Here is a 27,500-nt window from a genome sequence, read left to right as displayed (position 1 = left end):
TACTGTAAAACCCCCTTTGCTGTGAGTGGGACATGCCATGTACCGCAGGCCACTCGAGTAGCAAAGTCCTGAATAGCGCTCTACTCAGTGGTCTTCTGACGCTTTCCATTTAATTTCACCCTCAACTGCAGGGCACTGGGCAGTAACGTGGGACACACTTCTCTGACACCCAATTCCAGCTCTATATGGGGCGGGTAACAGTGGCTTTCCCTGTATCTCAGCTACTAGAATTAGATTACAAGGTTGGGAACTTTCATGGGGATATACTGAGGCATCGCTCTGTGTCGCTGTATCATGGTGCTCCCGCTAGTGTCAGTGATTTGAGGAAGGAGTTAGGGGAGGAGACAGTGTATGTATGTATGTCTTTATTTATATCGCGCCATTAATGTACAGAGCGCTTCACAGCAGTTACAGTGCCCGCACCTATAACCGGTACAGTTTTCTCTTTGCGTCAAACACGTCCGCCAAGTCTGAGGTGGCATTAACCTCGGCTTCTCAGAGACCTCTGCCTAATGCAAGACCCCAGACTAAGAAGCTGTGTGTACATACTGTATTTCCCTGGGGCAAACTGCTGCAGATGAACATGTGCTCTGTGCTTTCAAACACATTGTTGATACATATTTTTTTTATGATATTTCATCTTTTATGAAGATGCATTACATGCAGTTATGTTGATCTCCTCTAGCTGTTGTGACTAGGATTATGTGACTAGGGGTGCCAGGTGTCTGGTTTTGAACCGGACAGACCGGTATTATGCCCCTCTGTGTGTGTGTCCCTCTGTGTGTGTGTGTCACTCTGTGTGTGTGTGTTTCAGCAAAGTGATCTCGGGGGACGCGTCTCTCTCACAGCCCCGGGGCTCGGTCCCTCCCGTCTTCCTACCACAACCTTGTTGCTCCTTTTGATCCCTGCCCGGAGTTCCCTGGCTCCTCTTCTCCCCCTCGGTCGGGCTCACGTGTTACACATGCGCAGAGGCCTGCAGCCCGCAGGGCCATGGTGGGCTGGCCCGTGGTGTGCATGCGGCCCACAACCCCTTCTTGTGCGCACGCGTTTAGTGTCAGCTCCGTGCGGGCTAGAATGCTGTTTTTTTCGCATGTGCGAGCACGACGGGCGCACGCCCATTAGTTTGGTGACGTCCCTTGCGTTATGGTTTTTTGTTACAAGGCAAGGAATTTTTTCCCATGAAAACCCTGTAGGTGCCAGCAAAGAAGTTTCACATCAAAAATGAGAGGGTAATACCGGATATGTAGATATGTATGTGTCCGGTATTCTCTCTCACCGGACGTGTGGCGGGCAGCACGAGTGTGGAAGGTGGCCGGGTGCAGGGTTCCCGCTCTTACCTCCGACAGAGAAGCAAAAGCGGCAGCGCGAGCAGCAACGGAGCCATCTCCCGCAGGCCGCAGCGTCTGGTAACCAGGGCAATGGAGCTGCGCGGCATCATCCCGTGCCGCCCGGCAAAGGAGAAGACTGACCAATGGGAGGGCTCCACGTCATTAAGGGGCGTGCGCACCTCTCCCATATGCATGCTGGGAAATGTCGTTTCCTTCCAGCTTTACATGTGGGAGAGAAGAGCTCCACTGTGTGTTTCCTGTCTCCAAAGAAAGCTCTGAGTCTGCCAGGAGGACCTCCACAGGTAAGACAACAGGAGGGGGAGAGGATGAGGAAGGAGTAGTAGGGGGTTCTGGTGAGGAAGGAGGAGGAGGGGGGTGGTGAGGAAGGAGGAGCAGGGGGTTGTGGTGGTGAGGAACAGGAGAAGGGGTGTGGTGGTGAGGAAGGAGGAGGAGGTGGTGTGAGAGGAGGATGAGGTGGTGTGAGAGGAGGATGAGGAGGTAGGTGAGAGGATGAGGGGGATGAGTGGGTGAGAGGATGAAGGGGATTGCAACAATTTTGGAAGTAGTGGGAGGAGCATTAAGATCAGTACAGCTCGCCATGTATGACTGCAGGTCAGTTATTTATAAATTATCTGATCCTTATGCCATTTTTTTTTACATTTCACTCCAAGTTTTTTTACAAAATAGAATATGAAATGGTGCAAATTGGTGCAAACTTGGAGTGAAATTTAGAAGAGAATTACGTAACGGTCTGATCATTTATAAATGACACACCTCCCCGCCGACTTTTCCAGCGCGCTGCGTTTTTCACCATTGTGTCCGGTATTTTTGGAGATGCCACCTGCCAACCCTAATTATGTCACTGTACCTTCTTGGCTACGCCATCGTACTCCTTTTTCAAGTTGTCCACAATCTTCTTCTCTTCGGTCAAAGCCTCTTCGATATCCAAGCGTCTCTCCCGCAGCTGGAGAATGTTGTCAAACAGGGCAGGGTCGCAGTCTGAGGAGGACCGGGAGGGATTATCAGGGCAGAGATTTCTCATTTCCAAGGGGAAAATTATATATTTTGGGGGATTCTGGATGACAAAGAAATGTCTCCTAACCTTTAGAGCAGGGGGGCTCAAGCCCCCCCCCTCCCCCTAAACAGGTCAGGTTTTCAGGATATCCCAGCTTCAGCACAGGTGGCTCAATCAGTCCCAGCTTGAGCACAGGTGGCTCAATCAGTCCCTGCTTCAGCACAGCTGGCTCAATCATAGACTGAGCCTCTGATTGAGCCAGCTGTGATGAAGCTGGAATATCCTGAAAACCTGACCTGTTGGGGGGGCTTGATAACTGGAGTTGACACCCCTGGTTTAGAGTGCCCGTATGAGGCCTGGAGGCCTTTGCGATGTCCATGGCCTCACCTCATATTTATGAAGCCGTGTTTTTTTTCACATCGCACCTTCCGGCCCCAGAAGACACTTTATGGCCCATACGCTCGAACGGGCCATAAGATAGCTTCCAGCGCCAGAAGGGGTCTTGTTCAATAGCACCCTTCATAGAGTAAATATAGGTCTTCATCCCTATTATGCTCTTTTCTAAGGTAGGTTGTGTCCCTAGATCTCAGGAAGCTGGTAAGGACGGAAGAGCAAGAATTCCTTATCTGTTCTCAAAGTTATGGAGTCGGGTGACACTATCTGATTGCTACACTACGAAACCCACGCCAATGGTCCAGGAAAGTAAGTCAAATGTAAAATGGCAAGACAACCGAGGCTGCCCCAACAAGCTCCAAGGGCTCGTAAAACGTTGGTGTTATTAAGAAATAGGATTGCAGTGATATTTTTTTAGAATAACCACCATATTCACGAATAATTATTTATTCATAAATATATGTTGTGATATCCATCTCATTTGCATACGCAGAAAGTGCATTAACTCTGTGTACAAAAAGCGCAAGCTAAGCAAATAAGCGTTATCTCATTGAAATCAGTGCTGTGGAGCGTTCTTTATTGTAGGGTTATGGAATAAGATTTCATACATAACCCTTTGGCACAAAATAATCTAACCAACCTGAAGCCTGAGGCTATCAATGGAAAATGGAATGGCGGTGCACAGCCCGAGAAACCATCACACCTGGACTGACAGTGCCATTTGCAAAAAAAACTTTAATGACCCATGGACAGGGGAAGAGAAACATTCCAACGCGCTTCGCACCTGCAGCGGTGCTTTGAGTTTAGATGCACTCTTATGGAGTTTCTCCAACTTTTTTGCTTGAGGCTATCAATGGATTGTAAAGGAATGTCTTCAGATACGTGACCATGACTATCTGGCCACTTGGACTGCTAAGGGGTCAATATATGAATATGTTCCCCATATGTATTTTTTTAACCTATTCTAGGTTGGCTAGTCTTCTCTTGCCTATTATATACAAAGACACGAAAAGCCAAACACCAGCCTAGGGTAGAAGATAAAAAACGTGGTATAATTTGGCCGTAGCCCAATATCTCCAGGTATCGGAGTTTAGAGAATGGCGTGTAAATGCGTAATTTGGCGTTAACTCATTTGCATACTCCACTTTAACAATATCTCTGCGGTAAAAATTCCCTTATCACTGCTTCACCTCTGGCATATATCAATATGAATATATCAATAAATAAAATGGTGTTAAACACTTAAATCCTAATTACCCCAAAGGGGTAAATAAAATCAAGATTAACATGCCAAAATAATGCGCCATTTTGGGGTGGTAGCTGATACAGGTAGAAAGACAGAGCACTGTAAGTACTCAGAGCAGTGAAACTTACTATCGGGGCAAACAGAGTCATCGAGAACACCGTCCTCAGACCCAGACTCATCGTCATCACTCTCCCACCCGGTCTCCTCATCTGACTCTTCATCACTCTCCTCCTCTTCCTCTGTAATTGAAATAAACTTTCTTTACATGTAGGAAAACTTGTCATTCTCCATGTGCACACGGTGAGTGAGAACAGGTTACCTACATGTCATGTATGTCAATTCCTGTGCGTGATAGGGTTTGTGGGGTGGTATATGTGTGAACTGAGTTTTTGTCTAATGATCCTGACAAATAGGTGTATATCATGATGCATGTATGTATATTACATAAATACATGATATACATAGTGAATATATACATGCCTAAGTCAACTAGTATGTAAATTTGAGTCAGCTTGTGTGTCATTGTGTATATGTAGGTTTGTGTGTCAGAGTGCATATATGTTTGAGTTGGGGTGTATAATTGGGTTAGGAAAGTTTGTGCACTGTGTATGATACAAGTATGGTGTGTTGGTAAGTCAAAATATCTATTAACTACTGTATGAATCCTGCTGGGGTCATAGTGACATATATGTATGTATGTCTATTTATGTAGCGCCATTAATGTACATAGCGCTTCACAGTAGTAATACATGTGGCAATCATATAAATAACAAATAATACAAATAACAGATCATGGGAATAAGTGCTTCAGACATAAATGTAACATTGTAGAAGAGGTGTCCCTGCTCTGAAGAGCTTGCAATCTAATTGGTAGGTAGGAAGAATGTACAGAGACAGGAGGAGGGAGTTCTGTTAAGTGTGTCTGCAGGGGTCAAGGTTAGTGTATCATGTGTATAGTATTAGCCACAGTGCTATTCATATGCTTCTTTAAGCAAGTGTGTCTTAAGGTGGGTCTTAAAGGTGGATAGAGAGGGTGCTAGTCGGGTACTGAGGGGAAGGGAATTCCAGAGGTGTGGGGCAAACAGTGAGAAAGGTTTAAGGTGGGAGAGGGCTTTGGATACAAAGGGGGTAGAGAGAAGACATAATGGAGCAGAACGCAAGAGTTGGGATGGTTCATAGCGAGAATGAGTTGGGTTGTGTGTTCACTGTCTATCTATGAGTCGGTGTATGTGTATTATATGTGCGTGTACAGTATGTGTAGTAGCTGGCATGTGGAGAATTCATGGTGGATGAGATAGATCAGTGTACACACCTTTGTCCCCATGCACCTCCTTCTTTTTGGTACGCTTGATCTTCTTCTTAAAGACTTTGGTGAGGAATGTGGCAAATTTGTTGTTCTCTCCCAGGGATGTCTGGAAGGTAGAGTACAGAGCCTTCTCCTTCTCGTTCAGTTTGGTTATCTCCCGCTTCTTGGTCTCCTGCTGCTGCAAGTAATCCTGTGACTTCCACTACAAAGGGAGACAACACACCAATGTTAAAACCTGGCTGCCAAGCACCAGCAGATGGTTTCTTGGTTGCGGAGAAAGGTTAGCTGGCCACCTGCATCTCTTCCTTCTCAGTGATGCGGTCGCCGACTTCCTCCTGCAGGATGTCCTCCAGCTTCTCAAAGTTCTTGAGGAGCAGCAGTTCCTCGAAAAGCGTGATATGCTGTAGGTCTCCCATCTTCATGTGCACATCCAGCTTCAGCTTCTGGCGCCGCAGAATCCGAAGTTCCCCATCAAAACTAATTATCAGCTCGTTAATCTGTCAGGAAGGGACACAGGGTGAGCTGCTTGAAGCAGGGGCTTCTCTCTTCTCAGTATATTTTATTGTTATTTTATCTTACACACTCATTGTCCTGCACAAGCAGAGTTTGTTAGAACCTTCTAAATAAAAGAAAACGAATAGACAAAACAGGCTGTTTACCCAGGGCCGGTATAAGGGTATTAGGCACCCTAGGCAAACCTTCAGCCTTTTTTCTAATGTTATTACAGCCCCATTCTCTTACCCCCTCCTCGTCCTCTCTCGTCTCACCTCTAACCCCTCCTACGCAATCACGCCCCATCCTCCTCAATCACCCCCCTCCTCCTCTCACCCCCACATCGTCTCCTCACCCGCTCTTCCCCCTCTCAACCCCCCTTCCTTCTCCTCTTCTTCTCTCACCCCTTCCTTCCCCTCTTCTTCTCTCACCCCCCTTCTTCTACTCTTATTCGCTCACACTCCTTCTCCTCTCTCACCGCTCCTCCTGCTCTTCCTCTCTCACCCCCTCCTTCCCCTCCGCTCACCTACCTGGCTTCTGTGGTCTAAGGTGGAGCAGGGCAGCAGAGGAGGAGGACGGCGCGCGGCAGCGGGAGAAGAGGACAGAGGAGGACATCAGACGGCGGCGGGAGAAGAGGACTGAGGACCATGGGAGCGGAGCAGGATGGCAAAAGAGGACGGCTGGGGAGGAGCAGCTCTGTAGTAGGGACAGACACCGGAAGTCAGTGAAGACTTCCAGGTGAGACCGCTGGGGCAGGCTCCTCCCCAGCCGTTCTCCTGTGCCACCCTGCTCCACTCCCATGGTCCTCAGTCTTCATCTCCAGCTGCCGCCTGTCGTCCTACTCCACTGCCGCCCTGCTACACTCCTGCCGCCCTCCTCCTCTTCTCCCGCTGTCCTCCATCTCTGCTGCTGCCGCCCCCAGCAGCCGCCTAAATCGCCTAGTGGTAGCACCGGCCCTGTATGTAACAAACTTCAAAACATACGTTTTGGCATCATGGGGACGATAAGAATCATTTGGAGCATGCATAAAAACTAAATCAAACGCGTTTCGTAGCGGAGAGCTACTTCATCAGGGAAACGCTACGAAACTTTAAGCATTTTGTAGCAGAAAGCTACTTCATCAGGGATGAAGTAGCTCTCCGCTACGAAACGCGTTGGATTTAGTTTGTGCATAATTGACCTCTTAATGTAGCCTTCAAATATTCTTTCACGACACTAAGGTTATATGTGTTACTTCTATTGCTATTTTGCAACTTTGTTCATTGTGGACCGCCCTCTCCTCCTGTCTCCCTGTTGGATGTGACGACACACGTGAGCGCTCTGGTGCTCCACTGGCACGCCCTGTACACAGAGGTGACTATGTACCTGTGCTTGCTGGCTGGGGCTGAGTGAGAGGTCTGGACTCTTCTTTCTAACTTGGACTGTTGCTATTCTGCATCTGAGCTAGTATCGATCCGGGCAGCTGTCCGTTTACCCATTTAACTACGGTGACAATCTCCCTGCCCGGTGCTCCTGCCGAACTTGGGCTTTGTATTATCGGGAGAGGCTGCTCTGTTGTAATTTGGGACTTCTTGCGCCAGACTGCGCGCTGCATCTTCAGTGGTCTCGAGTCTGCCTACAATCATCCATATGAGGCTGGACGCTGAAGTGAAGACATACCCCGATGTCCAGGCTCATGGTTTTTATACCTCAATGCTTTTAAACTGCTGTCTTTTTTGTACGTGGTCATTACCACCCCCCTTCCCTTTTGTTACCATTAAATATTTTCAATGCTGCACTATGAGGGTTTTGCGTTTTTCTTTTTCTCGTCTCTCTGTGTACCAGATCCATAAAGCTTTAAGTGACCTAAAGTAACGTTAACCTTACTTAACATCGTTAAGCTACTCTCTCACATGAACAGCCTTTAATGCAGGGGTGCGCAAACGTTCTGCGCTGCACCCCCTGCCTGTCAGCCCCTGTGCTCGCGCCCCCCCCCATACCCAAGATTCAGCGTCAAATGACACGTGGGGTCATATGACATTACATCCCGTGACCCTGCGACGTCATTTGACATGCGTTGCCAGCGGTCATTTGACGCCACGTTGCTGAAGACAAGGTTGGAGACACTGCAGAGGCCTCACGAGATCCCCCGGCATTTCATTTAAATTCCGTGTGGGAGAGCGCGGGGCCTCTGCAACTCCCGCGCCCCCCAGAAAAATCGCCCGTCCCCCCACTTTTCGCACCCCTGCTTTAATGGATATGTAACACTCAGGGTCTCTTTTGCATCTCATTATCACTAACGTCTGTTGTTATTGTGAATGCAATGCTGTTTTGGGGAGAAAACATGACTTAACGTTATGTTTGTGTTCTTTGAACGTACATTTTAAGGGGTAACGTGACATTAATTTAGGTTAACATACCGTCAAGTCACTTAAAGTCGCTCTGTGGATCTGGGGCACACACGTTATTGGTGGATAACACAACGTAGCACTACAATAACGTAACATAAGCCTATGTTAATGAGTTATACAATGGCCCTAGTTTTTGCACAGAATTAGCTTTGCAGGTACGTGTTACCCTCAAGGAACAGAATGGCCATTACTATTTTAGATACCATCCCATTTCGAGCCCTAAGTTAAGAGCTTTGTTGATCTGGGGCTGTGTTTGCAAATCTCTCAGGTTCTCTCTTCACATCTCTTGATACTTTGGGCGATCCCATATTCCTATCTCTAAGGTTTGTTTCACAGACGCAGCACAGCTCGTCCTTTCCCTCTGGTCCTGAACTTATCCCTTCCTTCTCCTATCTCAATGTAGGCACTTTCTTCTCCTTGTCCTCTCCCTGCATCTCCTTTCCTTCTCTTCTTCTCCCCTAGTCTCTCCCAATCCCACTCCCTCTCACCTTCTTTATGAGGCTCTCCTGCATGTATATGTTGTTGATTTCATCTATCTTTGTGATCTCCTTTTCCAGCTCTGACATCTCTGTTTCCTCTTTTTGGGGAGGCCAGTAACTCTTGGAAGACCCTGCTTGAATAGACCTGGAACTTGAAGATGTTGCAGACGGCGTCTCACTTTGCGTCACAACAGCTTGTTGCCCCGCTCCAAACCCCCCAAATCCACCAAATCCCGCCAACTCCCTCTCCTTAGATTCATCTGACTCAGTGACCTTTTTCTCCTGCTCCAGTTTGAATTTCATAAGTGTGTCGCTGTTGTACTGAAACCTTTTCTCTGGGGTCTCATTCGGGTGCATACATGGCACTGGTGGAATGGGGAGGTGTCTGAAGGAATCTAACATGGACTGAATAACTTCTACTTCAAGAACTAAGCGCTGGATCTCTTCTATGCTGGCCACCTTTAGGTCTCTCAGTGACAGGATCCAGCGGTTCATGGCAGATTTCTGCTCGTGGATCTGTAAAGAGAAAGGAATGGCAACACTACCTACTATCAATGATGAAATAATAATAGCAATGAGGCATCGGTGAAACCCCCTCACTGCCCCATCAACCGATAACAAATCTAGATTGAACACATCTTCAAAAAATTCACCAGAATCAGACTCTGCTCTTCACCATTTCCTGGTAACTTTGACTCCTAAATCATGTTCTGCAATAAATTACTATGACAACAAGGGGGTTTAAACATACTTATTACACGTTATATTTATACAGTATATAGTTTGTATACTCGGTAGGGGGAAAGCATCAGGGAAATGTTGCAGCAAAACTGGAGAAAACAGAGACATCTCCGTCTCGCACATGTTTACGTTAATGTATTAAGCTGCTGTATGGCGACTTTACTTCGTTTGCACCAATTTACAGAGTATCAAAAAGATGAATGACGTAAGATACATCTTAAAATGGCATGCATCGTATTCTGCTGTGCACCATGTTTACGTTCTCTTTGCTCACGCTGCTTCATACCGTATGTGGGAAGATGTGCGGGTTATGTATCATGGCAAAAGTGAAGAACACCAGGGGCAAAATACACAAACTGATTTTTTTTTTAATTACATCTGGTCACGAATGGCCCACTTTGCTGTAACATAAACACCCTGATTACAATCTTCTTACATGTGACCCAACTGAAATAAAGAAGTGGATCATTATGCCAAAGCCCACTTTTCCCCACTGTGCTGTGATAATAACACCAGGTTGGTGCCTCCCCCTCTCTGTGCTGTGATAATAACACCAGGCTGGTGCCTCTCCCTCTCTGTGATAATAACACCAGGTTAGTGCCTCTCCCTCTCTGTGCTGTGATAATAACACCAGGTTGGTGCCTCTCCCTCTCTGTGCTGTGATAACACCAGGTTGGTGCCTCTTCCTCTCTGTGCTGTGATAACACCAGGTTGGTGCCTCTCCCTCTCTGTGCTGTGATAATAACACCAGGTTGGTGCCTCTCCCTCTCTGTGCTGTGATAATAACACCAGGTTAGTGCCTCTCCCTCTCTGTGCTGTGATAATAACACCAGGTTGGTGCATCTCTCTCTCTCTGTGCTGTGATAATAACACCAGGTTAGTGCCTCTCCCTCTCTGTGCTGTGATAATAACACCAGGTTGGTGCCTCTATCTCTCTGTGCTGTGATAATAACACCAGGTTAGAGCCTTTCCCTCTCTGTGCTGTGATAATAACACCAGGTTAGTGCCTCTCCCTCTCTGTGCTGTGATAATAACACCAGGTTAGTGCCTCTCCCTCTATGTGCTGTGATAACACCAGGTTAGTGCCTCTCCCTCTCTGTGCTGTGATAACACCAGGTTGGTGCCTCTCCCTCTCTGTGATAATAACACCAGGTTGGTGCAGCTCTCCCTCTCTGTGATAATAACACCAGGTTGGTGCATCTCCCTCTCTGTGCTGTGATAATAACACCAGGTTGGTGCCTCTCCCTCTCTGTGCTGTGATAATAACACCAGGTTGGTGCCTCTCCCTCTCTGTGCTGTGATAACACCAGGTTGGTGCCTCTCCCTCTCTGTGCTGTGATAATAACACCAGGTTGGTGCCTCTCCCTCTCTATGCTGTGATAACACCAGGTTAGTGCCTCTCCCTCTCTGTGATAATAACACCAGGTTAGTGCCTCTCCCTCCCTGTGCTGTGATAATAACACCAGGTTGGTGCCTCTCCCTCTCTGTGCTGTGATAATAACACCAGGTTAGTGCCTCTCCCTCTCTGTGCTGTGATAATAACACCAGGCTGGTGCATCTCCATCTCTGTGCTGTGATAATAACACCAGGTTGGTGCCTCTCCCTCTCTGTGCTGTGATAATAACACCAGGTTGGTGCAGCTCTCTCTGTGCTGTGATAATAACACCAGGTTAGTGCCTCTCTCTCTCTGTGCTGTGATAACACCAGGTTAGTGCCTCTCCCTCTCTGTGCTGTGATAATAACACCAGGTTAGTGCCTCTCTCTCTCTGTGCTGTGATAATAACACCAGGTTGGTGCAGCTCTCCCTCTCTGTGCTGTGATAACACCAGGTTGGTGCCTCTCCCTCTCTGTGCTGTAACAACACCAGGTTGGTGCCTCTCCCTCTCTGTGCTGTGATAATAACACCAGGTTGGTGCCTCTCCCTCTCTATGCTGTGATAATAACACCAGGTTGGTGCCTCTCCCTCTCTGTGCTGTGATAATAACACCAGGTTGGTGCCTCTCCCCCTCTATGCTGTGATAACACCAGGTTAGTGCCTCTCCCTCTCTGTGATAATAACACCAGGTTGGTGCCTCTCCCTCTCTGTGCTGTGATAACACCAGGTTGGTGCCTCTCCCTCTCTGTGATAATAAAACCAGGTTAGTGCATCTCCCTCTCTGTGATAATAACACCAGGTTAGTGCCTCTCCCTCTCTGTGCTGTGATAATAACACCAGGTTGGTGCCTCTCCCTCTCTGTGCTGTGATAATAACACCAGGTTGGTGCAGCTCTCCCTCTCTGTGCTGTGATAATAACACCAGGTTAGTGCCTCTCCCTCTATGTTCTGTGATAATAACACCAGGTTAGTGCCTCTCCCTCTCTGTGCTGTGATAACACCAGGTTGGTGCCTCTCCCTCTATGTTCTGTGATAATAACACCGGGTTGGTGCCTCTCCCTCTCTGTGCTGTGATAATAACACCAGGTTGGTGCCTCTCCCTCTCTGTGCTGTGATAATAACACCAGGTTGGTGCATCTCCCTCTCTGTGCTGTGATAATAACACCAGGTTAGTGCATCTCCCTCTCTGTGCTGTGATAACACCAGGTTAGTGCCTCTCCCTCTCTGTGCTGTGATAATAACACCAGGTTGGTGCCTCTCCCTCTCTGTGCTGTGATAATAACACCAGGTTAGTGCATCTCCCTCTCTGTGCTGTGATAACACCAGGTTAGTGCCTCTCCCTCTCTGTGCTGTGATAATAACACCAGGTTGGTGCCTCTCCCTCTCTGTGCTGTGATAATAACACCAGGTTAGTGCCTCTCCCTCTCTGTGCTGTGATAATAACACCAGGTTGGTGCCTCTCCCTCTCTGTGCTGTGATAATAACACCAGGTTAGTGCATCTCCCTCTCTGTGCTGTGATAATAACACCAGGTTAGTGCCTCTCTCTCTCTGTGCTGTGATAACACCAGGTTAGTGCCTCTCTCTCTCTGTGCTGTGATAATAACACCAGGTTGGTGCCTCCCTCTCTCTGTGCTGTGATAATAACACCAGGTTAGTGCCTCTCCCTCTCTGTGCTGTGATAATAACACCAGGTTGGTGCCTCTCCCTCTCTGTGCTGTGATAATAACACCAGGTTAGTGCATCTCCCTCTCTGTGCTGTGATAATAACACCAGGTTGGTGCCTCTCCCTCTCTGTGCTGTGATAATAACACCAGGTTGGTGCAGCTCTCCCTCTCTGTGCTGTGATAATAACACCAGGTTAGTGCCTCTCCCTCTATGTTCTGTGATAATAACACCAGGTTAGTGCCTCTCCCTCTCTGTGCTGTGATAATAACACCAGGTTGGTGCCTCTCCCTCTATGTTCTGTGATAATAACACCGGGTTGGTGCATCTCCCTCTCTGTGCTGTGATAATAACACCAGGTTGGTGCCTCTCCCTCTCTGTGCTGTGATAATAACACCAGGTTGGTGCAGCTCTCCCTCTCTGTGCTGTGATAATAACACCAGGTTAGTGCCTCTCCCTCTATGTTCTGTGATAATAACACCAGGTTAGTGCCTCTCCCTCTCTGTGCTGTGATAATAACACCAGGTTGGTGCCTCTCCCTCTATGTTCTGTGATAATAACACCAGGTTAGTGCCTCTCCCTCTCTGTGCTGTGATAATAACACCAGGTTGGTGCCTCTCCCTCTCTGTGCTGTGATAATAACACCAGGTTGGTGCCTCTCCCTCTCTATGCTGTGATAATAACACCAGGTTGGTGCCTCTCCCTCTCTGTGCTGTGATAATAACACCAGGTTGGTGCCTCTCCCTCTCTGTGCTGTGATAATAACACCAGGTTGGTGCCTCTCCCTCTCTATGCTGTGATAATAACACCAGGTTAGTGCCTCTCCCTCTCTGTGATAATAACACCAGGTTAGTGCCTCTCCCTCCCTGTGCTGTGATAATAACACCAGGTTGGTGCCTCTCCCTCTCTGTGCTGTGATAATAACACCAGGTTAGTGCCTCTCCCTCTCTGTGCTGTGATAATAACACCAGGCTGGTGCATCTCCATCTCTGTGCTGTGATAATAACACCAGGTTGGTGCCTCTCCCTCTCTGTGCTGTGATAATAACACCAGGTTAGTGCCTCTCCCTCTCTGTGCTGTGATAATAACACCAGGTTAGTGCCTCTCCCTCTCTGTGCTGTGATAATAACACCAGGTTGGTGCATCTCTCTCTCTCTGTGCTGTGATAATAACACCAGGTTAGTGCCTCTCCCTCTCTGTGCTGTGATAATAACACCAGGTTGGTGCCTCTCTCTCTCTGTGCTGTGATAATAACACCAGGTTAGAGCCTTTCCCTCTCTGTGCTGTGATAATAACACCAGGTTAGTGCCTCTCCCTCTCTGTGCTGTGATAATAACACCAGGTTAGTGCCTCTCCCTCTATGTGCTGTGATAACACCAGGTTAGTGCCTCTCCCTCTCTGTGCTGTGATAACACCAGGTTGGTGCCTCTCCCTCTCTGTGATAATAACACCAGGTTGGTGCAGCTCTCCCTCTCTGTGATAATAACACCAGGTTAGTGCCTCTCCCTCTATGTTCTGTGATAATAACACCGGGTTGGTGCATCTCCCTCTCTGTGCTGTGATAATAACACCAGGTTGGTGCCTCTCCCTCTCTGTGCTGTGATAATAACACCAGGTTGGTGCCTCTCCCTCTCTGTGCTGTGATAACACCAGGTTGGTGCCTCTCCCTCTCTGTGCTGTGATAATAACACCAGGTTGGTGCCTCTCCCTCTCTATGCTGTGATAACACCAGGTTAGTGCCTCTCCCTCTCTGTGATAATAACACCAGGTTAGTGCCTCTCCCTCCCTGTGCTGTGATAATAACACCAGGTTGGTGCCTCTCCCTCTCTGTGCTGTGATAATAACACCAGGTTAGTGCCTCTCCCTCTCTGTGCTGTGATAATAACACCAGGCTGGTGCATCTCCATCTCTGTGCTGTGATAATAACACCAGGTTGGTGCCTCTCCCTCTCTGTGCTGTGATAATAACACCAGGTTGGTGCAGCTCTCTCTGTGCTGTGATAATAACACCAGGTTAGTGCCTCTCTCTCTCTGTGCTGTGATAACACCAGGTTAGTGCCTCTCCCTCTCTGTGCTGTGATAATAACACCAGGTTAGTGCCTCTCTCTCTCTCTGTGCTGTGATAATAACACCAGGTTGGTGCAGCTCTCCCTCTCTGTGCTGTGATAACACCAGGTTGGTGCCTCTCCCTCTCTGTGCTGTAACAACACCAGGTTGGTGCCTCTCCCTCTCTGTGCTGTGATAATAACACCAGGTTGGTGCCTCTCCCTCTCTATGCTGTGATAATAACACCAGGTTGGTGCCTCTCCCTCTCTGTGCTGTGATAATAACACCAGGTTGGTGCCTCTCCCCCTCTATGCTGTGATAACACCAGGTTAGTGCCTCTCCCTCTCTGTGATAATAACACCAGGTTGGTGCCTCTCCCTCTCTGTGCTGTGATAACACCAGGTTAGTGCCTCTCCCTCTCTGTGATAATAACACCAGGTTAGTGCATCTCCCTCTCTGTGATAATAACACCAGGTTAGTGCCTCTCCCTCTCTGTGCTGTGATAATAACACCAGGTTGGTGCCTCTCCCTCTCTGTGCTGTGATAATAACACCAGGTTAGTGCATCTCCCTCTCTGTGCTGTGATAATAACACCAGGTTGGTGCCTCTCCCTCTCTGTGCTGTGATAATAACACCAGGTTGGTGCAGCTCTCCCTCTCTGTGCTGTGATAATAACACCAGGTTAGTGCCTCTCCCTCTATGTTCTGTGATAATAACACCAGGTTAGTGCCTCTCCCTCTCTGTGCTGTGATAATAACACCAGGTTGGTGCCTCTTCCTCTATGTTCTGTGATAATAACACCGGGTTGGTGCATCTCCCTCTCTGTGCTGTGATAATAACACCAGGTTGGTGCCTCTCCCTCTATGTTCTGTGATAATAACACCAGGTTAGTGCCTCTCCCTCTCTGTGCTGTGATAATAACACCAGGTTGGTGCCTCTCCCTCTCTGTGCTGTGATAATAACACCAGGTTGGTGCCTCTCCCTCTCTATGCTGTGATAATAACACCAGGTTAGTGCCTCTCCCTCTCTGTGATAATAACACCAGGTTAGTGCCTCTCCCTCCCTGTGCTGTGATAATAACACCAGGTTGGTGCCTCTCCCTCTCTGTGCTGTGATAATAACACCAGGTTAGTGCCTCTCCCTCTCTGTGCTGTGATAATAACACCAGGCTGGTGCATCTCCATCTCTGTGCTGTGATAATAACACCAGGTTGGTGCCTCTCCCTCTCTGTGCTGTGATAATAACACCAGGTTGGTGCCTCTCTCTCTCTGTGCTGTGATAATAACACCAGGTTGGTGCCTCTCCCTCTCTGTGCTGTAATAACACCAGGTTGGTGCCTCTCCCTCTCTGTGCTGTGATAATAACACCAGGTTGGTGCCTCTCCCTCTCTATGCTGTGATAATAACACCAGGTTGGTGCCTCTCCCTCTCTGTGCTGTGATAATAACACCAGGTTGGTGCCTCTCCCTCTCTGTGCTGTGATAACACCAGGTTAGTGCCTCTCCCTCTCTGTGATAATAACACCAGGTTAGTGCATCTCCCTCTCTGTGATAATAACACCAGGTTAGTGCCTCTCCCTCTCTGTGCTGTGATAATAACACCAGGTTGGTGCCTCTCCCTCTCTGTGCTGTGATAATAACACCAGGTTGGTGCCTCTCCCTCTCTGTGCTGTGATAATAACACCAGGTTAGTGCCTCTCCCTCTCTGTGCTGTGATAATAACACCAGGTTGGTGCCTCTCTCTCTCTGTGCTGTGATAATAACACCAGGTTAGAGCCTCTCCCTCTCTGTGCTGTGATAATAACACCAGGTTAGTGCCTCTCCCTCTCTGTGATAATAACACCAGGTTAGTGCCTCTCCCTCTATGTGCTGTGATAATAACACCAGGTTAGTGCCTCTCCCTCTCTGTGCTGTGATAATAACACCAGGTTAGTGCCTCTCCCTCTCTGTGATAATAACACCGGGTTGGTGCCTCTCTCTCTGTGCTGTGATAATAACACCAGGTTGGTGCCTCTCCCTCTCTGTGCTGTGATAATAACACCAGGTTTGTGCCTCTCTCTCTCTGTGCTGTGATAATAACACCAGGTTGGTGCCTCTCCCTCTCTGTGCTGTGATAACACCAGGTTAGTGCCTCTCCCTCTCTGTGCTGTGATAACACCAGGTTAGTGCCTCTCCCTCTCTGTGCTGTGATAATAACACCAGGTTAGTGCCTCTCCCTCTTTGTGCTGTGATAATAACACCAGGTTAGTGCAGCTCTCCCTCTCTGTGCTGTGATAACACCAGGTTAGTGCCTCTCCCTCTCTGTGCTGTGATAACACCAGGTTAGTGCCTCTCCCTCTCTGTGCTGTGATAACACCAGGTTAGTGCCTCTCCCTCTCTGTGCTGTGATAATAACACCAGGTTAGTGCCTCTCCCTCTTTGTGCTGTGATAATAACACCAGGTTAGTGCAGCTCTCCCTCTCTGTGCTGTGATAACACCAGGTTAGTGCCTCTCCCTCTCTGTGCTGTGATAATAACACCAGGTTGGTGCCTCTCCCTCTATGTGCTGTGATAACACCAGGTTGGTGCCTCTCCCTCTCTGTGATAATAACACCAGGTTAGTGCAGCTCTCTCTGTGCTGTGATAATAACACCAGGTTGGTGCCTCTCCCTCTATGTTCTGTGATAATAACACCGGGTTGGTGCATCTCCCTCTCTGTGCTGTGATAATAACACCAGGTTGGTGCCTCTCCCTCTCTGTGCTGTGATAATAACACCAGGTTGGTGCCTCTCCCTCTCTGTGCTGTGATAATAACACCAGGTTAGTGCATCTCCCTCTCTGTGCTGTGATAATAACACCAGGTTGGTGCCTCTCCCTCTCTGTGCTGTGATAACACCAGGTTGGTGCCTCTCCCTCTCTGTGCTGTGATAATAACACCAGGTTGGTGCCTCTCCCTCTCTATGCTGTGATAATAACACCAGGTTGGTGCCTCTCCCTCTCTGTGCTGTGATAATAACACCAGGTTGGTGCCTCTCCCTCTCTATGCTGTGATAATAACACCAGGTTGGTGCCTCTCCCTCTCTATGCTGTGATAACACCAGGTTGGTGCCTCTCCCTCTCTGTGATAATAACACCAGGTTAGTGCCTCTCCCTCCCTGTGCTGTGATAATAACACCAGGTTGGTGCCTCTCCCTCTCTGTGCTGTGATAATAACACCAGGTTAGTGCCTCTCCCTCTCTGTGCTGTGATAATAACACCAGGCTGGTGCATCTCCATCTCTGTGCTGTGATAATAACACCAGGTTGGTGCCTCTCCCTCTCTGTGCTGTGATAATAACACCAGGTTGGTGCAGCTCTCTTTGTGCTGTGATAATAACACCAGGTTAGTGCCTCTCTCTCTCTGTGCTGTGATAACACCAGGTTAGTGCCTCTCCCTCTCTGTGCTGTGATAATAACACCAGGTTAGTGCAGCTCTCCCTCTATGTGCTGTGATAACACCAGGTTGGTGCCTCTCCCTCTCTGTGCTGTGATAATAACACCAGGTTGGTGCAGCTCTCCCTCTCTGTGCTGTGATAACACCAGGTTGGTGCCTCTCCCTCTCTGTGCTGTAATAACACCAGGTTAGTGCCTCTCCCTCCCTGTGCTGTGATAATAACACCAGGTTGGTGCCTCTCCCTCTCTGTGCTGTGATAATAACACCAGGTTGGTGCCTCTCCCTCTCTGTGCTGTAATAACACCAGGTTGGTGCCTCTCCCTCTCTGTGCTGTAATAACACCAGGTTGGTGCCTCTCCCTCTCTGTGCTGTAATAACACCAGGTTGGTGCCTCTCCCTCTCTGTGCTGTGATAATAACACCAGGTTGGTGCCTCTCCCTCTCTATGCTGTGATAATAACACCAGGTTGGTGCCTCTCCCTCTCTGTGATAATAACACCAGGTTAGTGCATCTCCCTCTCTGTGATAATAACACCAGGTTAGTGCCTCTCCCTCTCTGTGCTGTGATAATAACACCAGGTTGGTGCCTCTCCCTCTCTGTGCTGTGATAATAACACCAGGTTAGTGCATCTCCCTCTCTGTGCTGTGATAATAACACCAGGTTGGTGCCTCTCCCTCTCTGTGATAATAACACCAGGTTGGTGCCTCTCCCTCTCTGTGCTGTGATAATAACACCAGGTTAGTGCCTCTCTCTCTCTCTCTGTGCTGTGATAATAACACCAGGTTGGTGCAGCTCTCCCTCTCTGTGATAATAACACCAGGCTAGTGCCTCTCCCTCTCTGTGCTGTGATAATAACACCAGGTTGGTGCAGCTCTCTCTCTCTGTGCTGTGATAATAACACCAGGTTGGTGCCTCTCCCTCTCTGTGCTGTGATAATAACACCAGGTTGGTGCCACTCCCTCTCTGTGCTGTGATAATAACACCAGATTGGTGCAGCTCTCCCTCTCTGTGCTGTGATAATAACACCAGATTGGTGCCTCTCCCTCTCTGTGCTGTGATAATAACACCAGGTTAGTGCCTCTCCCTCTCTGTGCTGTGATAACACCAGGTTAGAGCCTCACCCTCTCTGTGATAATAACACCAGGTTAGTGCCTCTCCCTCTCTGTGATAATAACACCAGGTTAGTGCCTCTCCCTCTATGTGCTGTGATAATAACACCAGGTTAGTGCCTCTCCCTCTCTGTGCTGTGATAACACCAGGTTAGAGCCTCACCCTCTCTGTGATAATAACACCAGGTTAGTGCCTCTCCCTCTCTGTGCTGTGATAATAACACCAGGTTTGTGCCTCTCTCTCTCTGTGCTGTGATAATAACACCAGGTTGGTGCCTCTCCCTCTCTGTGCTGTGATAACACCAGGTTAGTGCCTCTCCCTCTATGTTCTGTGATAATAACACCGGGTTGGTGCCTCTCCCTCTCTGTGCTGTGATAATAACACCAGGTTAGTGCCTCTCCCTCTCTGTGCTGTGATAATAACACCAGGTTGGTGCCTCTCTCTCTCTGTGCTGTGATAATAACACCAGGTTAGTGCAGCTCTCCCTCTCTGTGCTGTGATAATAACACCAGGTTGGTGCCTCTCCCTCTCTGTGCTGTGATAACACCAGGTTAGTGCCTCTCCCTCTCTGTGATAATAACACCAGGTTAGTGCCTCTCCCTCCCTGTGCTGTGATAATAACACCAGGTTAGTGCCTCTCCCTCTCTGTGCTGTGATAATAACACCAGGTTAGTGCATCTCCCTCTCTGTGCTGTGATAATAACACCAGGTTAGTGCATCTCCCTCTCTGTGCTGTGATAATAACACCAGGTTAGTGCCTCTCCCTCTTTGTGCTGTGATAATAACACCAGGTTAGTGCCTCTCCCTCTCTGTGCTGTGATAATAACACCAGGTTGGTGCCTCTCCCTCTCTGTGCTGTGATAATAACACCAGGTTAGTGCCTCTCCCTCTCTGTGCTGTGATAACACCAGGTTAGTGCCTCTCCCTCTCTGTGCTGTGATAATAACACCGGGTTGGTGCATCTCCCTCTCTGTGCTGTGATAATAACACCAGGCTGGTGCCTCTCCCTCTCTGTGCTGTGATAATAACACCAGGTTGGTGCCTCTCCCTCTCTGTGCTGTGATAATAACACCAGGTTAGTGCCTCTCCCTCTCTGTGCTGTGATAACACCAGGTTGGTGCCTCTCCCTCTCTGTGCTGTGATAATAACACCAGGTTGGTGCCTCTCCCTCTCTGTGCTGTGATAATAACACCAGGTTAGTGCCTCTCCCTCTCTGTGCTGTGATAATAACACCAGGTTGGTGCCTCTCCCTCTCTGTGCTGTGATAATAACACCAGGTTAGTGCCTCTCCCTCTCTGTGATAATAACACCAGGTTAGTGCCTCTCCCTCTCTGTGCTGTGATAATAACACCAGGTTAGTGCCTCTCCCTCTCTGTGCTGTGATAATAACACCAGGTTAGTGCCTCTCCCTCTCTGTGCTGTGATAATAACACCAGGTTAGTGCAGCTCTCCCTCTCTGTGCTGTGATAACACCAGGTTAGTGCCTCTCCCTCTCTGTGCTGTGATAATAACACCAGGTTAGTGCAGCTCTCCCTCTCTGTGCTGTGATAATAACACCAGGTTGGTGCCTCTCTCTCTCTGTGCTGTGATAATAACACCAGGTTGGTGCATCTCCCTCTCTGTGCTGTGATAATAACACCAGGTTGGTGCCTCTCCCTCTCTGTGCTGTGATAATAACACCAGGTTGGTGCAGCTCCCCCTCTCTGTGCTGTGATAATAACACCAGGTTGGTGCCTCTCCCTCTCTGTGCTGTGATAATAACACCAGGTTAGTGCCTCTCCCTCTCTGTGCTGTGATAATAACACCAGGTTAGTGCAGCTCTCCCTCTCTGTGCTGTGATAACACCAGGTTAGTGCCTCTCCCTCTCTGTGCTGTGATAATAACACCAGGTTAGTGCAGCTCTCCCTCTCTGTGCTGTGATAATAACACCAGGTTGGTGCCTCTCTCTCTCTGTGCTGTGATAATAACACCAGGTTGGTGCATCTCCCTCTCTGTGCTGTGATAATAACACCAGGTTGGTGCCTCTCCCTCTCTGTGCTGTGATAATAACACCAGGTTGGTGCAGCTCCCCCTCTCTGTGCTGTGATAATAACACCAGGTTGGTGCCTCTCCCTCTCTGTGCTGTGATAATAACACCAGGTTGGTGCCTCTCCCTCTCTGTGCTGTGATAATAACACCAGGTTGGTGCATCTCTCTATCTGTGCTGTGATAATAACACCAGGTTAGTGCCTCTCCCTCTCTGTGCTGTGATAATAACACCAGGTTAGCGCCTCTCCCTCTCTGTGCTGTGATAATAACACCAGGTTAGTGCCTCTCCCTCTCTGTGCTGTGATAATAACACCAGGTTGGTGCCTCTCCCTCTCTGTGCTGTGATAATAACACCAGGTTGGTGCCTCTCCCTCTCTGTGATAATAACACCAGGTTAGTGCCTCTCCCTCTCTGTGCTGGGATAATAACACCAGGTTAGTGCCTCTCCCTCTCTGTGCTGTGATAATAACACCAGGTTGGTGCCTCTCCCTCTCTGTGCTGTGATAATAACACCAGGTTGGTGCCTCTCCCTCTCTGTGATAATAACACCAGGTTAGTGCCTCTCCCTCTCTGTGCTGGGATAATAACACCAGGTTAGTGCCTCTCCCTCTCTGTGCTGTGATAATAACACCAGGTTGGTGCCTCTCCCTCTCTGTGCTGTGATAATAACACCAGGTTGGTGCCTCTCCCTCTCTGTGCTGTGATAATAACACCCGTAACTTTGCATCCCTTTACGCACCATGCTTTCCAGTACTGCCAGCTCTTTCCTCTTCCTCGCTGCATTCATGCGTAGGTGCTCGGGTACAGTGTAATCCTTTGCGGTTTTCAGGTGGAAGTCCCCCATGTTTTCCTTGGCATTTTTGATGGCCAAAACATCCTGCGGGTCCTCATAGTCCTCGCTGGGCTTCTTCTTGAACCTGTGAATCCCCAGCACCAATACTCAGTATTGTAATGAAGTATCAGTTCTGCAGAACTGTTCATTATTACTAACCACTATTAGTAATTGATACAAATGGGGTTCCCCGCTCTCATACTCAAGGAACCAGTGAAAAGAGAAAATGCCAAAGAGAGGTTTTTACTATAAGTGAAATGTATGTATGTCTTTATTTATGTAGCACCAACGGTGCACTCAGTGCTTCACAAAGGCAATACAGTACAGGGAGTTATAATAATAAAATAAGAGCACCAAAGTCAGTCATTAGGAAAGGAAATCCCAGCCCCGGAGAGCTTACTATCTAAGCGGTATGTTGGGAGACTTACAGAGACAGCGGGTGAGGGAATAAGTGCAGTGGATGGCAGTGCATGGCCACAATGGTTGGTAGGAGCGACTGTGGGGGTGGGACAATAGTCATGAGTGCAGGTTATTGGGACGAATCTATTAAATTAGATGAATTAATACCATTAGCAAGGAAGAGGTGGCCGGGAGGTGTGGGTGAGAGCAGGTGTGTATATGGCTGGGTCCAGGATTAGGAGAGATATCCCCAGCAGCAAGGAGGAGGAGAAGAGGTAGAGAGAGGAGGTGAATAGAGGATCTGTGGGAGTGCTTTTTGTTGAGGGGTGTAAAAGTTGTAGGAAAAGGTGTGTGTAAATAATGGTGTAGTGTATGGGCACATGTATAGGTGGAGGGGAGTAGAGATGAAGAAATGTGGATAGAAGGAGGGGAGTGGGGAGGTTGGAGAGAATAGAAAAGTTTACAAAGGAGTGAGGAAAAAGCAAACAGAAAAAGCAATAGGGAGGCACAGTGAGATGCAGGGAGAGAGGTAGGAGGGGAGAGGTCCCAGGTATTGGAGGAAAGGAAGAGTAGAAGTTGAAAGAGCAGGTGTATAAATCAGGCCTGGCAGGGCAGTGTAGCACTGAAGATTAAGCAGCAGCTTAGAAATTGAGTCTATAGATGTGTACAAATTGTCAGAGCATTTAGATTAGAAGTGAAGTTCTCACAGCTGCAGGGTTGTTGTTTTTGACGTGCAGAGTCCAGTTCTTCTTGTATTCTTCACCTCCAATTCTAACTCCAATATTACCTCTTTTTCACACACAAATAATCAGCTAGGATTATACACAGCCCCCTATATTATTGCACTCTAGATAGGTGACAAAATAAATATATTGTCATCTCATAGAAGGCCTTCTATGAGATGACAATATATTTATTTTGTCACCTATCTAGAGTGCAATAATATAGGGGGCTGTGTATAATCCTAGCTGATTATTTGTGTGTGAAAAATTGTTTTCTCCCCCTTGCACCAGGTAGATTATTATTTTCAGGTTGTTTGTTTGTTTGTTTGTTTGTTTGTTTGGTGTAGCGACGTGTCCCCTGTGTATATCCAATATTACCTCCACAGACACTTCATATGTGACACTTAAGATGTTACACAGCCATATGGCACAGCCAAGAAAAACTGACTTAAATACTCTAAACACATTCACATGACTAATATTTAAGGGAGGACCTAATCAACTCAGACAGACATACCAATGAGATGTTAATTAGATAAGTTGCATTTGGGGTTAAATTGATAGAAGGATTCCACTCAGGTATAAATAAAGATAAACATGTAAACATTACATACTGCTAGGTATAGTATAGAAGCACATCGTTGATGTATTATGGACTAGAAAAAGATAGTGCTTGTATATACGGACAAGTATATCAAAGGTTAGATGTTCCTCCCAAAATTAAACTGAGTCAAGATACAAGTAATCTCTGACTGGTATTTTATGGGATACAATGGGATGAATTTGTCTCTTGCTGATGTTCCCCCTTACTCATTGAATCACCTCTGCAGATTGATAAGTATCTATGCCCCTTTGTCATCCCATTGTATCCCATTATACACCAGTCAGAGATTACTTATTGCTTGTAGGGATTACCCATACGCTGTGCAGACAGAGAAGGTGATCCCCAGCACGTTATCAGTTTAATTTTGTGAGCCCTTTGGGAGGAACATCTAGCTTTTGATATACGTCGGTATATAAACGCATCTTTTTCGTGTCCATAATACACAAACTATGCGCTTATACTGTATACTATACCTAGCTGTATGTCATTTTTATATGTTTATCCTTATTTCACTTTTAGTAAAAACCTATTTTTGGCATTTTCTTGTTTTACTGGTTTCTTAAGTATGGGTGTAGGGGGTAACCCCATTTGTATATATTATTCAAATTAGGGTATTCAAGAGGTCATTATTTTGTTCCCAACACACCTTCCATACCTTAGTATTGTCGTATATGGTGGAGCTGTCTGTAACTCTTGTGCCTAACTAGTACTAATACAGCTACAGGCCATTATTACTAACCACTAGTACTAATAGAGATGCAGGCCATTATTACTAACCACTAGTACTAATAGAGATACAGGCCATTATTACTAACCACTAGTACTAATAGAGATACAGGCCATTATTACTAAACACTAGTACTAATAGAATTACAGGCCATTAATACTAACCACTAGTACTAATAGAGATACAGGCCATTATTACTAAACACTAGTACTGATAGAGTTACAGGCCATTATTACTAACCACTAGTACTAATAGAGATGCAGGCCATTATTACTAACCACTAGTACTAAAAGAGATACAGGCCATTATTACTAACCACTAGTACTAATAGAGCTACAGGCCATTATTACTAACCACTATTACTAATAGAGCTACAGGCCATTATTACTAACCACTAGTACTAATAGAGCTACAGGTCATTATTACTAACCAGTAGAACTAATAGAGCTACAGGCCATTATTACTAACCACTATTACTAATAGAGCTACAGGCCATTATTACTAACCACTATTACTAATAGAGCTACAGGCCATTATTACTAACCACTAGTACTAATAGAGTAAAAGACCACAAAGGGCCACCAGCACGTCAGGCTTTCATGATAACCCTGCTTCAGCACAGATATCTCAAACAGTGGCTCAGGCAAAGACCACCTATGTATCAGGCTTTCTGGATACCCCTGCTTCAGCACAGGTGACTCAATCAGTGGCTCAGTCTTGAGCCACCTGTGCTGAAGCAGGGATATTCCCAATACCTGAGCTGTTTGGTGGCCCCTGAGGACTGGAGTTGGCCAGCCCTGAGTTAGATAAAATAACGGCTCCCTATGGCAACAAAGGGATAATAGAGACTCACAGCTCCTCCCACTCCTTTTTCCTCTGGGAGATTATGGCTTTCGCCTTCTCGGCCTTCTCAATGATCTTCCTCATTCTTTCCACTCGCCCGCTTTCTGCCCGGCTCCCTGCCCACTGATGCTGTTTCTCGTCGGGCATCATGGCCTCAATCTGCTGCTCTTCTCTTCTGCTTGCATCTTCTGTCCACGGCAAAATGAAAATAATAAGGATATTTAGCAATTGTGCATACACACCAAGCAGCTTCTGTATATTTTTGGATAAAAGACACATCTGGATCCTCTTCGGCCCATCGTGATCATGTGACCGCTCCTCGGGGCAATCACGTGATCGCAAAATCACTGACGACTTGAAAGGACTTGAAAGGACTTGTCCTCTTCTTCAGTTTCTCTACCAGCTACAGTAGTTCCCCACAGGAGCTTAGCACACACTGTCCCCATGGAAAAGAGTGGAGTGATGTATTATTTTATTATCTATATATTTTCTATATTAAGTAGGATAGAAATATATATATATATATATATATATGCAAATATAACTGTATGCTCATCTGCATGTCTTAGGCAGGTCTGCAACCCCGCCTTTCCCCATTATCACCCAGCATACAGCACTTCCACTGCAGCAAGGGATGCTGCAGTGGAAGTGCTGTATGCTGGGTGATAATGGGGAAAGGCGGGGTTGCAGACCTGCCTAAGACATGCAGATGAGCATACAGTTATATTTGCATATTTGCTTTCCTGTGGAGGGTTTTTTGTCACTTTTTTTACTCACCATAACTTAACTCAGTATATATATATAGAAGGCTGTGTGCCGAAACGCGTAGGAGCAGGTCCAGCAGGCAGGATCCCCTGGTTTGTCCCCTCTCTGGGTCACATTACTATGCTCTAACATCCCTCCTTGTTCCCCCTTGAATGTACCGACCACACTGTACCTGACCATAGGTGATGTATCACTCTTTCTAGCTATAGGCTTATATGTGCTTTGCAGGCTTTAATCTGTGTATCTCTGCTGTCACTTACCTGCTACTTTTTGTCGCCTAGACAAACCCTACACTGCAGGGGTTAGTAGGCATATCAGACCTTTTGCAGATGATCACATAGCCCTAGCCGTGACTATTTAGTCTGTTGGGTGTCACACCAGGTATATTTTGTCAGGTGTTTCAGAATACTATCTGAGTGTATTTTGGGCATCTTCATTGAGGGAGTTGTTTAGCTTTGTAATGAACAGGGGATCCATGCTGTATTTTAAACATTTCTGTGCTTTGTTTTAACCATTTTTGTTCTGTGACAATACATTTAATAAACTTTATGTGATTTGTACTGATACACATACTAGAGTGCTTTATTTAGGGCCTTTTTCTCTCTCTCAATCTATTATACTGCCCTTATAGCACCACCGACACATCATTGTAGTTTGGATTTTTCCAGTGTTGGTATTTAGCTGTGTTTTACATGTCTTGTGGATGCGGGGTCCTCTCTTTCTCTCTTGTATATATATATATATATGTATATATATATATATATGTATATGTCATATGTATATGTATGTATGTATGTACATGTATATGTATGTATATATATATATATATGTATATATATATATATATGTATGTATATATAATATATATATATATATATATATATATGTATATATATATATATATATATATATATATATATATATATATATATATATATATATATATATATATATATATATATATATATATGTATATATATATATGTATATATATATATATATATATATATTATATATATGTATATATATATGTATATATATATATATATATATATATATATATATATATATATATATATATATATATATATATATATATATATATATATATATATATATATATATATATATATATATATATATGTATATATATATATATATATGTATATATATATATATATATGTATATATATATATATATATATATATATATATATATATATATATATGTATATATATATATATATATATAATATATATATATATATATATATATATATTATATATATATATATATATATATATATATATGTATATATATATATATAGTATATATATATATATATATATATATATATATATATATATGTATATATATATATATATATATATATATATATATATATATATATATATATATATATATATATATATATATATATGTATATATATATATATATATATATATATATATGTATATATATATATGTATATGATATATATATATATGTATATATATATATAGTATATATATATATGTATATATATATATATATATATATATATATATATATATGTATGTATATATA

General features: G+C 45.9%; 1 protein-coding gene across 2 annotated transcripts in view; it reads right to left on the bottom strand.

The window, feature by feature from the left end:
• Positions 1-27,500, bottom strand: part of CFAP44 (cilia and flagella associated protein 44) — a 131,836-nt gene that overhangs the window by 23,963 nt on the left and 80,373 nt on the right. For both annotated transcript variants that reach the window (XM_075592860.1, XM_075592859.1), the window contains exons 24-30: positions 25,157-25,334; positions 21,759-21,936; positions 8,659-9,165; positions 5,582-5,785; positions 5,295-5,490; positions 4,111-4,221; positions 2,197-2,327 (exon numbers count right to left, since the gene is read on the bottom strand). In XM_075592860.1, coding sequence (XP_075448975.1) covers positions 2,197-2,327; positions 4,111-4,221; positions 5,295-5,490; positions 5,582-5,785; positions 8,659-9,165; positions 21,759-21,936; positions 25,157-25,334 — 1,505 coding nt within the window. The remainder of the gene's footprint in view (positions 1-2,196; positions 2,328-4,110; positions 4,222-5,294; positions 5,491-5,581; positions 5,786-8,658; positions 9,166-21,758; positions 21,937-25,156; positions 25,335-27,500) is intronic.

This window comes from Ascaphus truei, chromosome 3 (assembly GCF_040206685.1).
Source record: "Ascaphus truei isolate aAscTru1 chromosome 3, aAscTru1.hap1, whole genome shotgun sequence".
Lineage (NCBI taxonomy): Eukaryota > Metazoa > Chordata > Amphibia > Anura > Ascaphidae > Ascaphus > Ascaphus truei.
The sequence above is the reverse complement of the archived record's forward strand: the minus strand, read 5'-3'. Positions and strand labels throughout refer to the sequence as shown.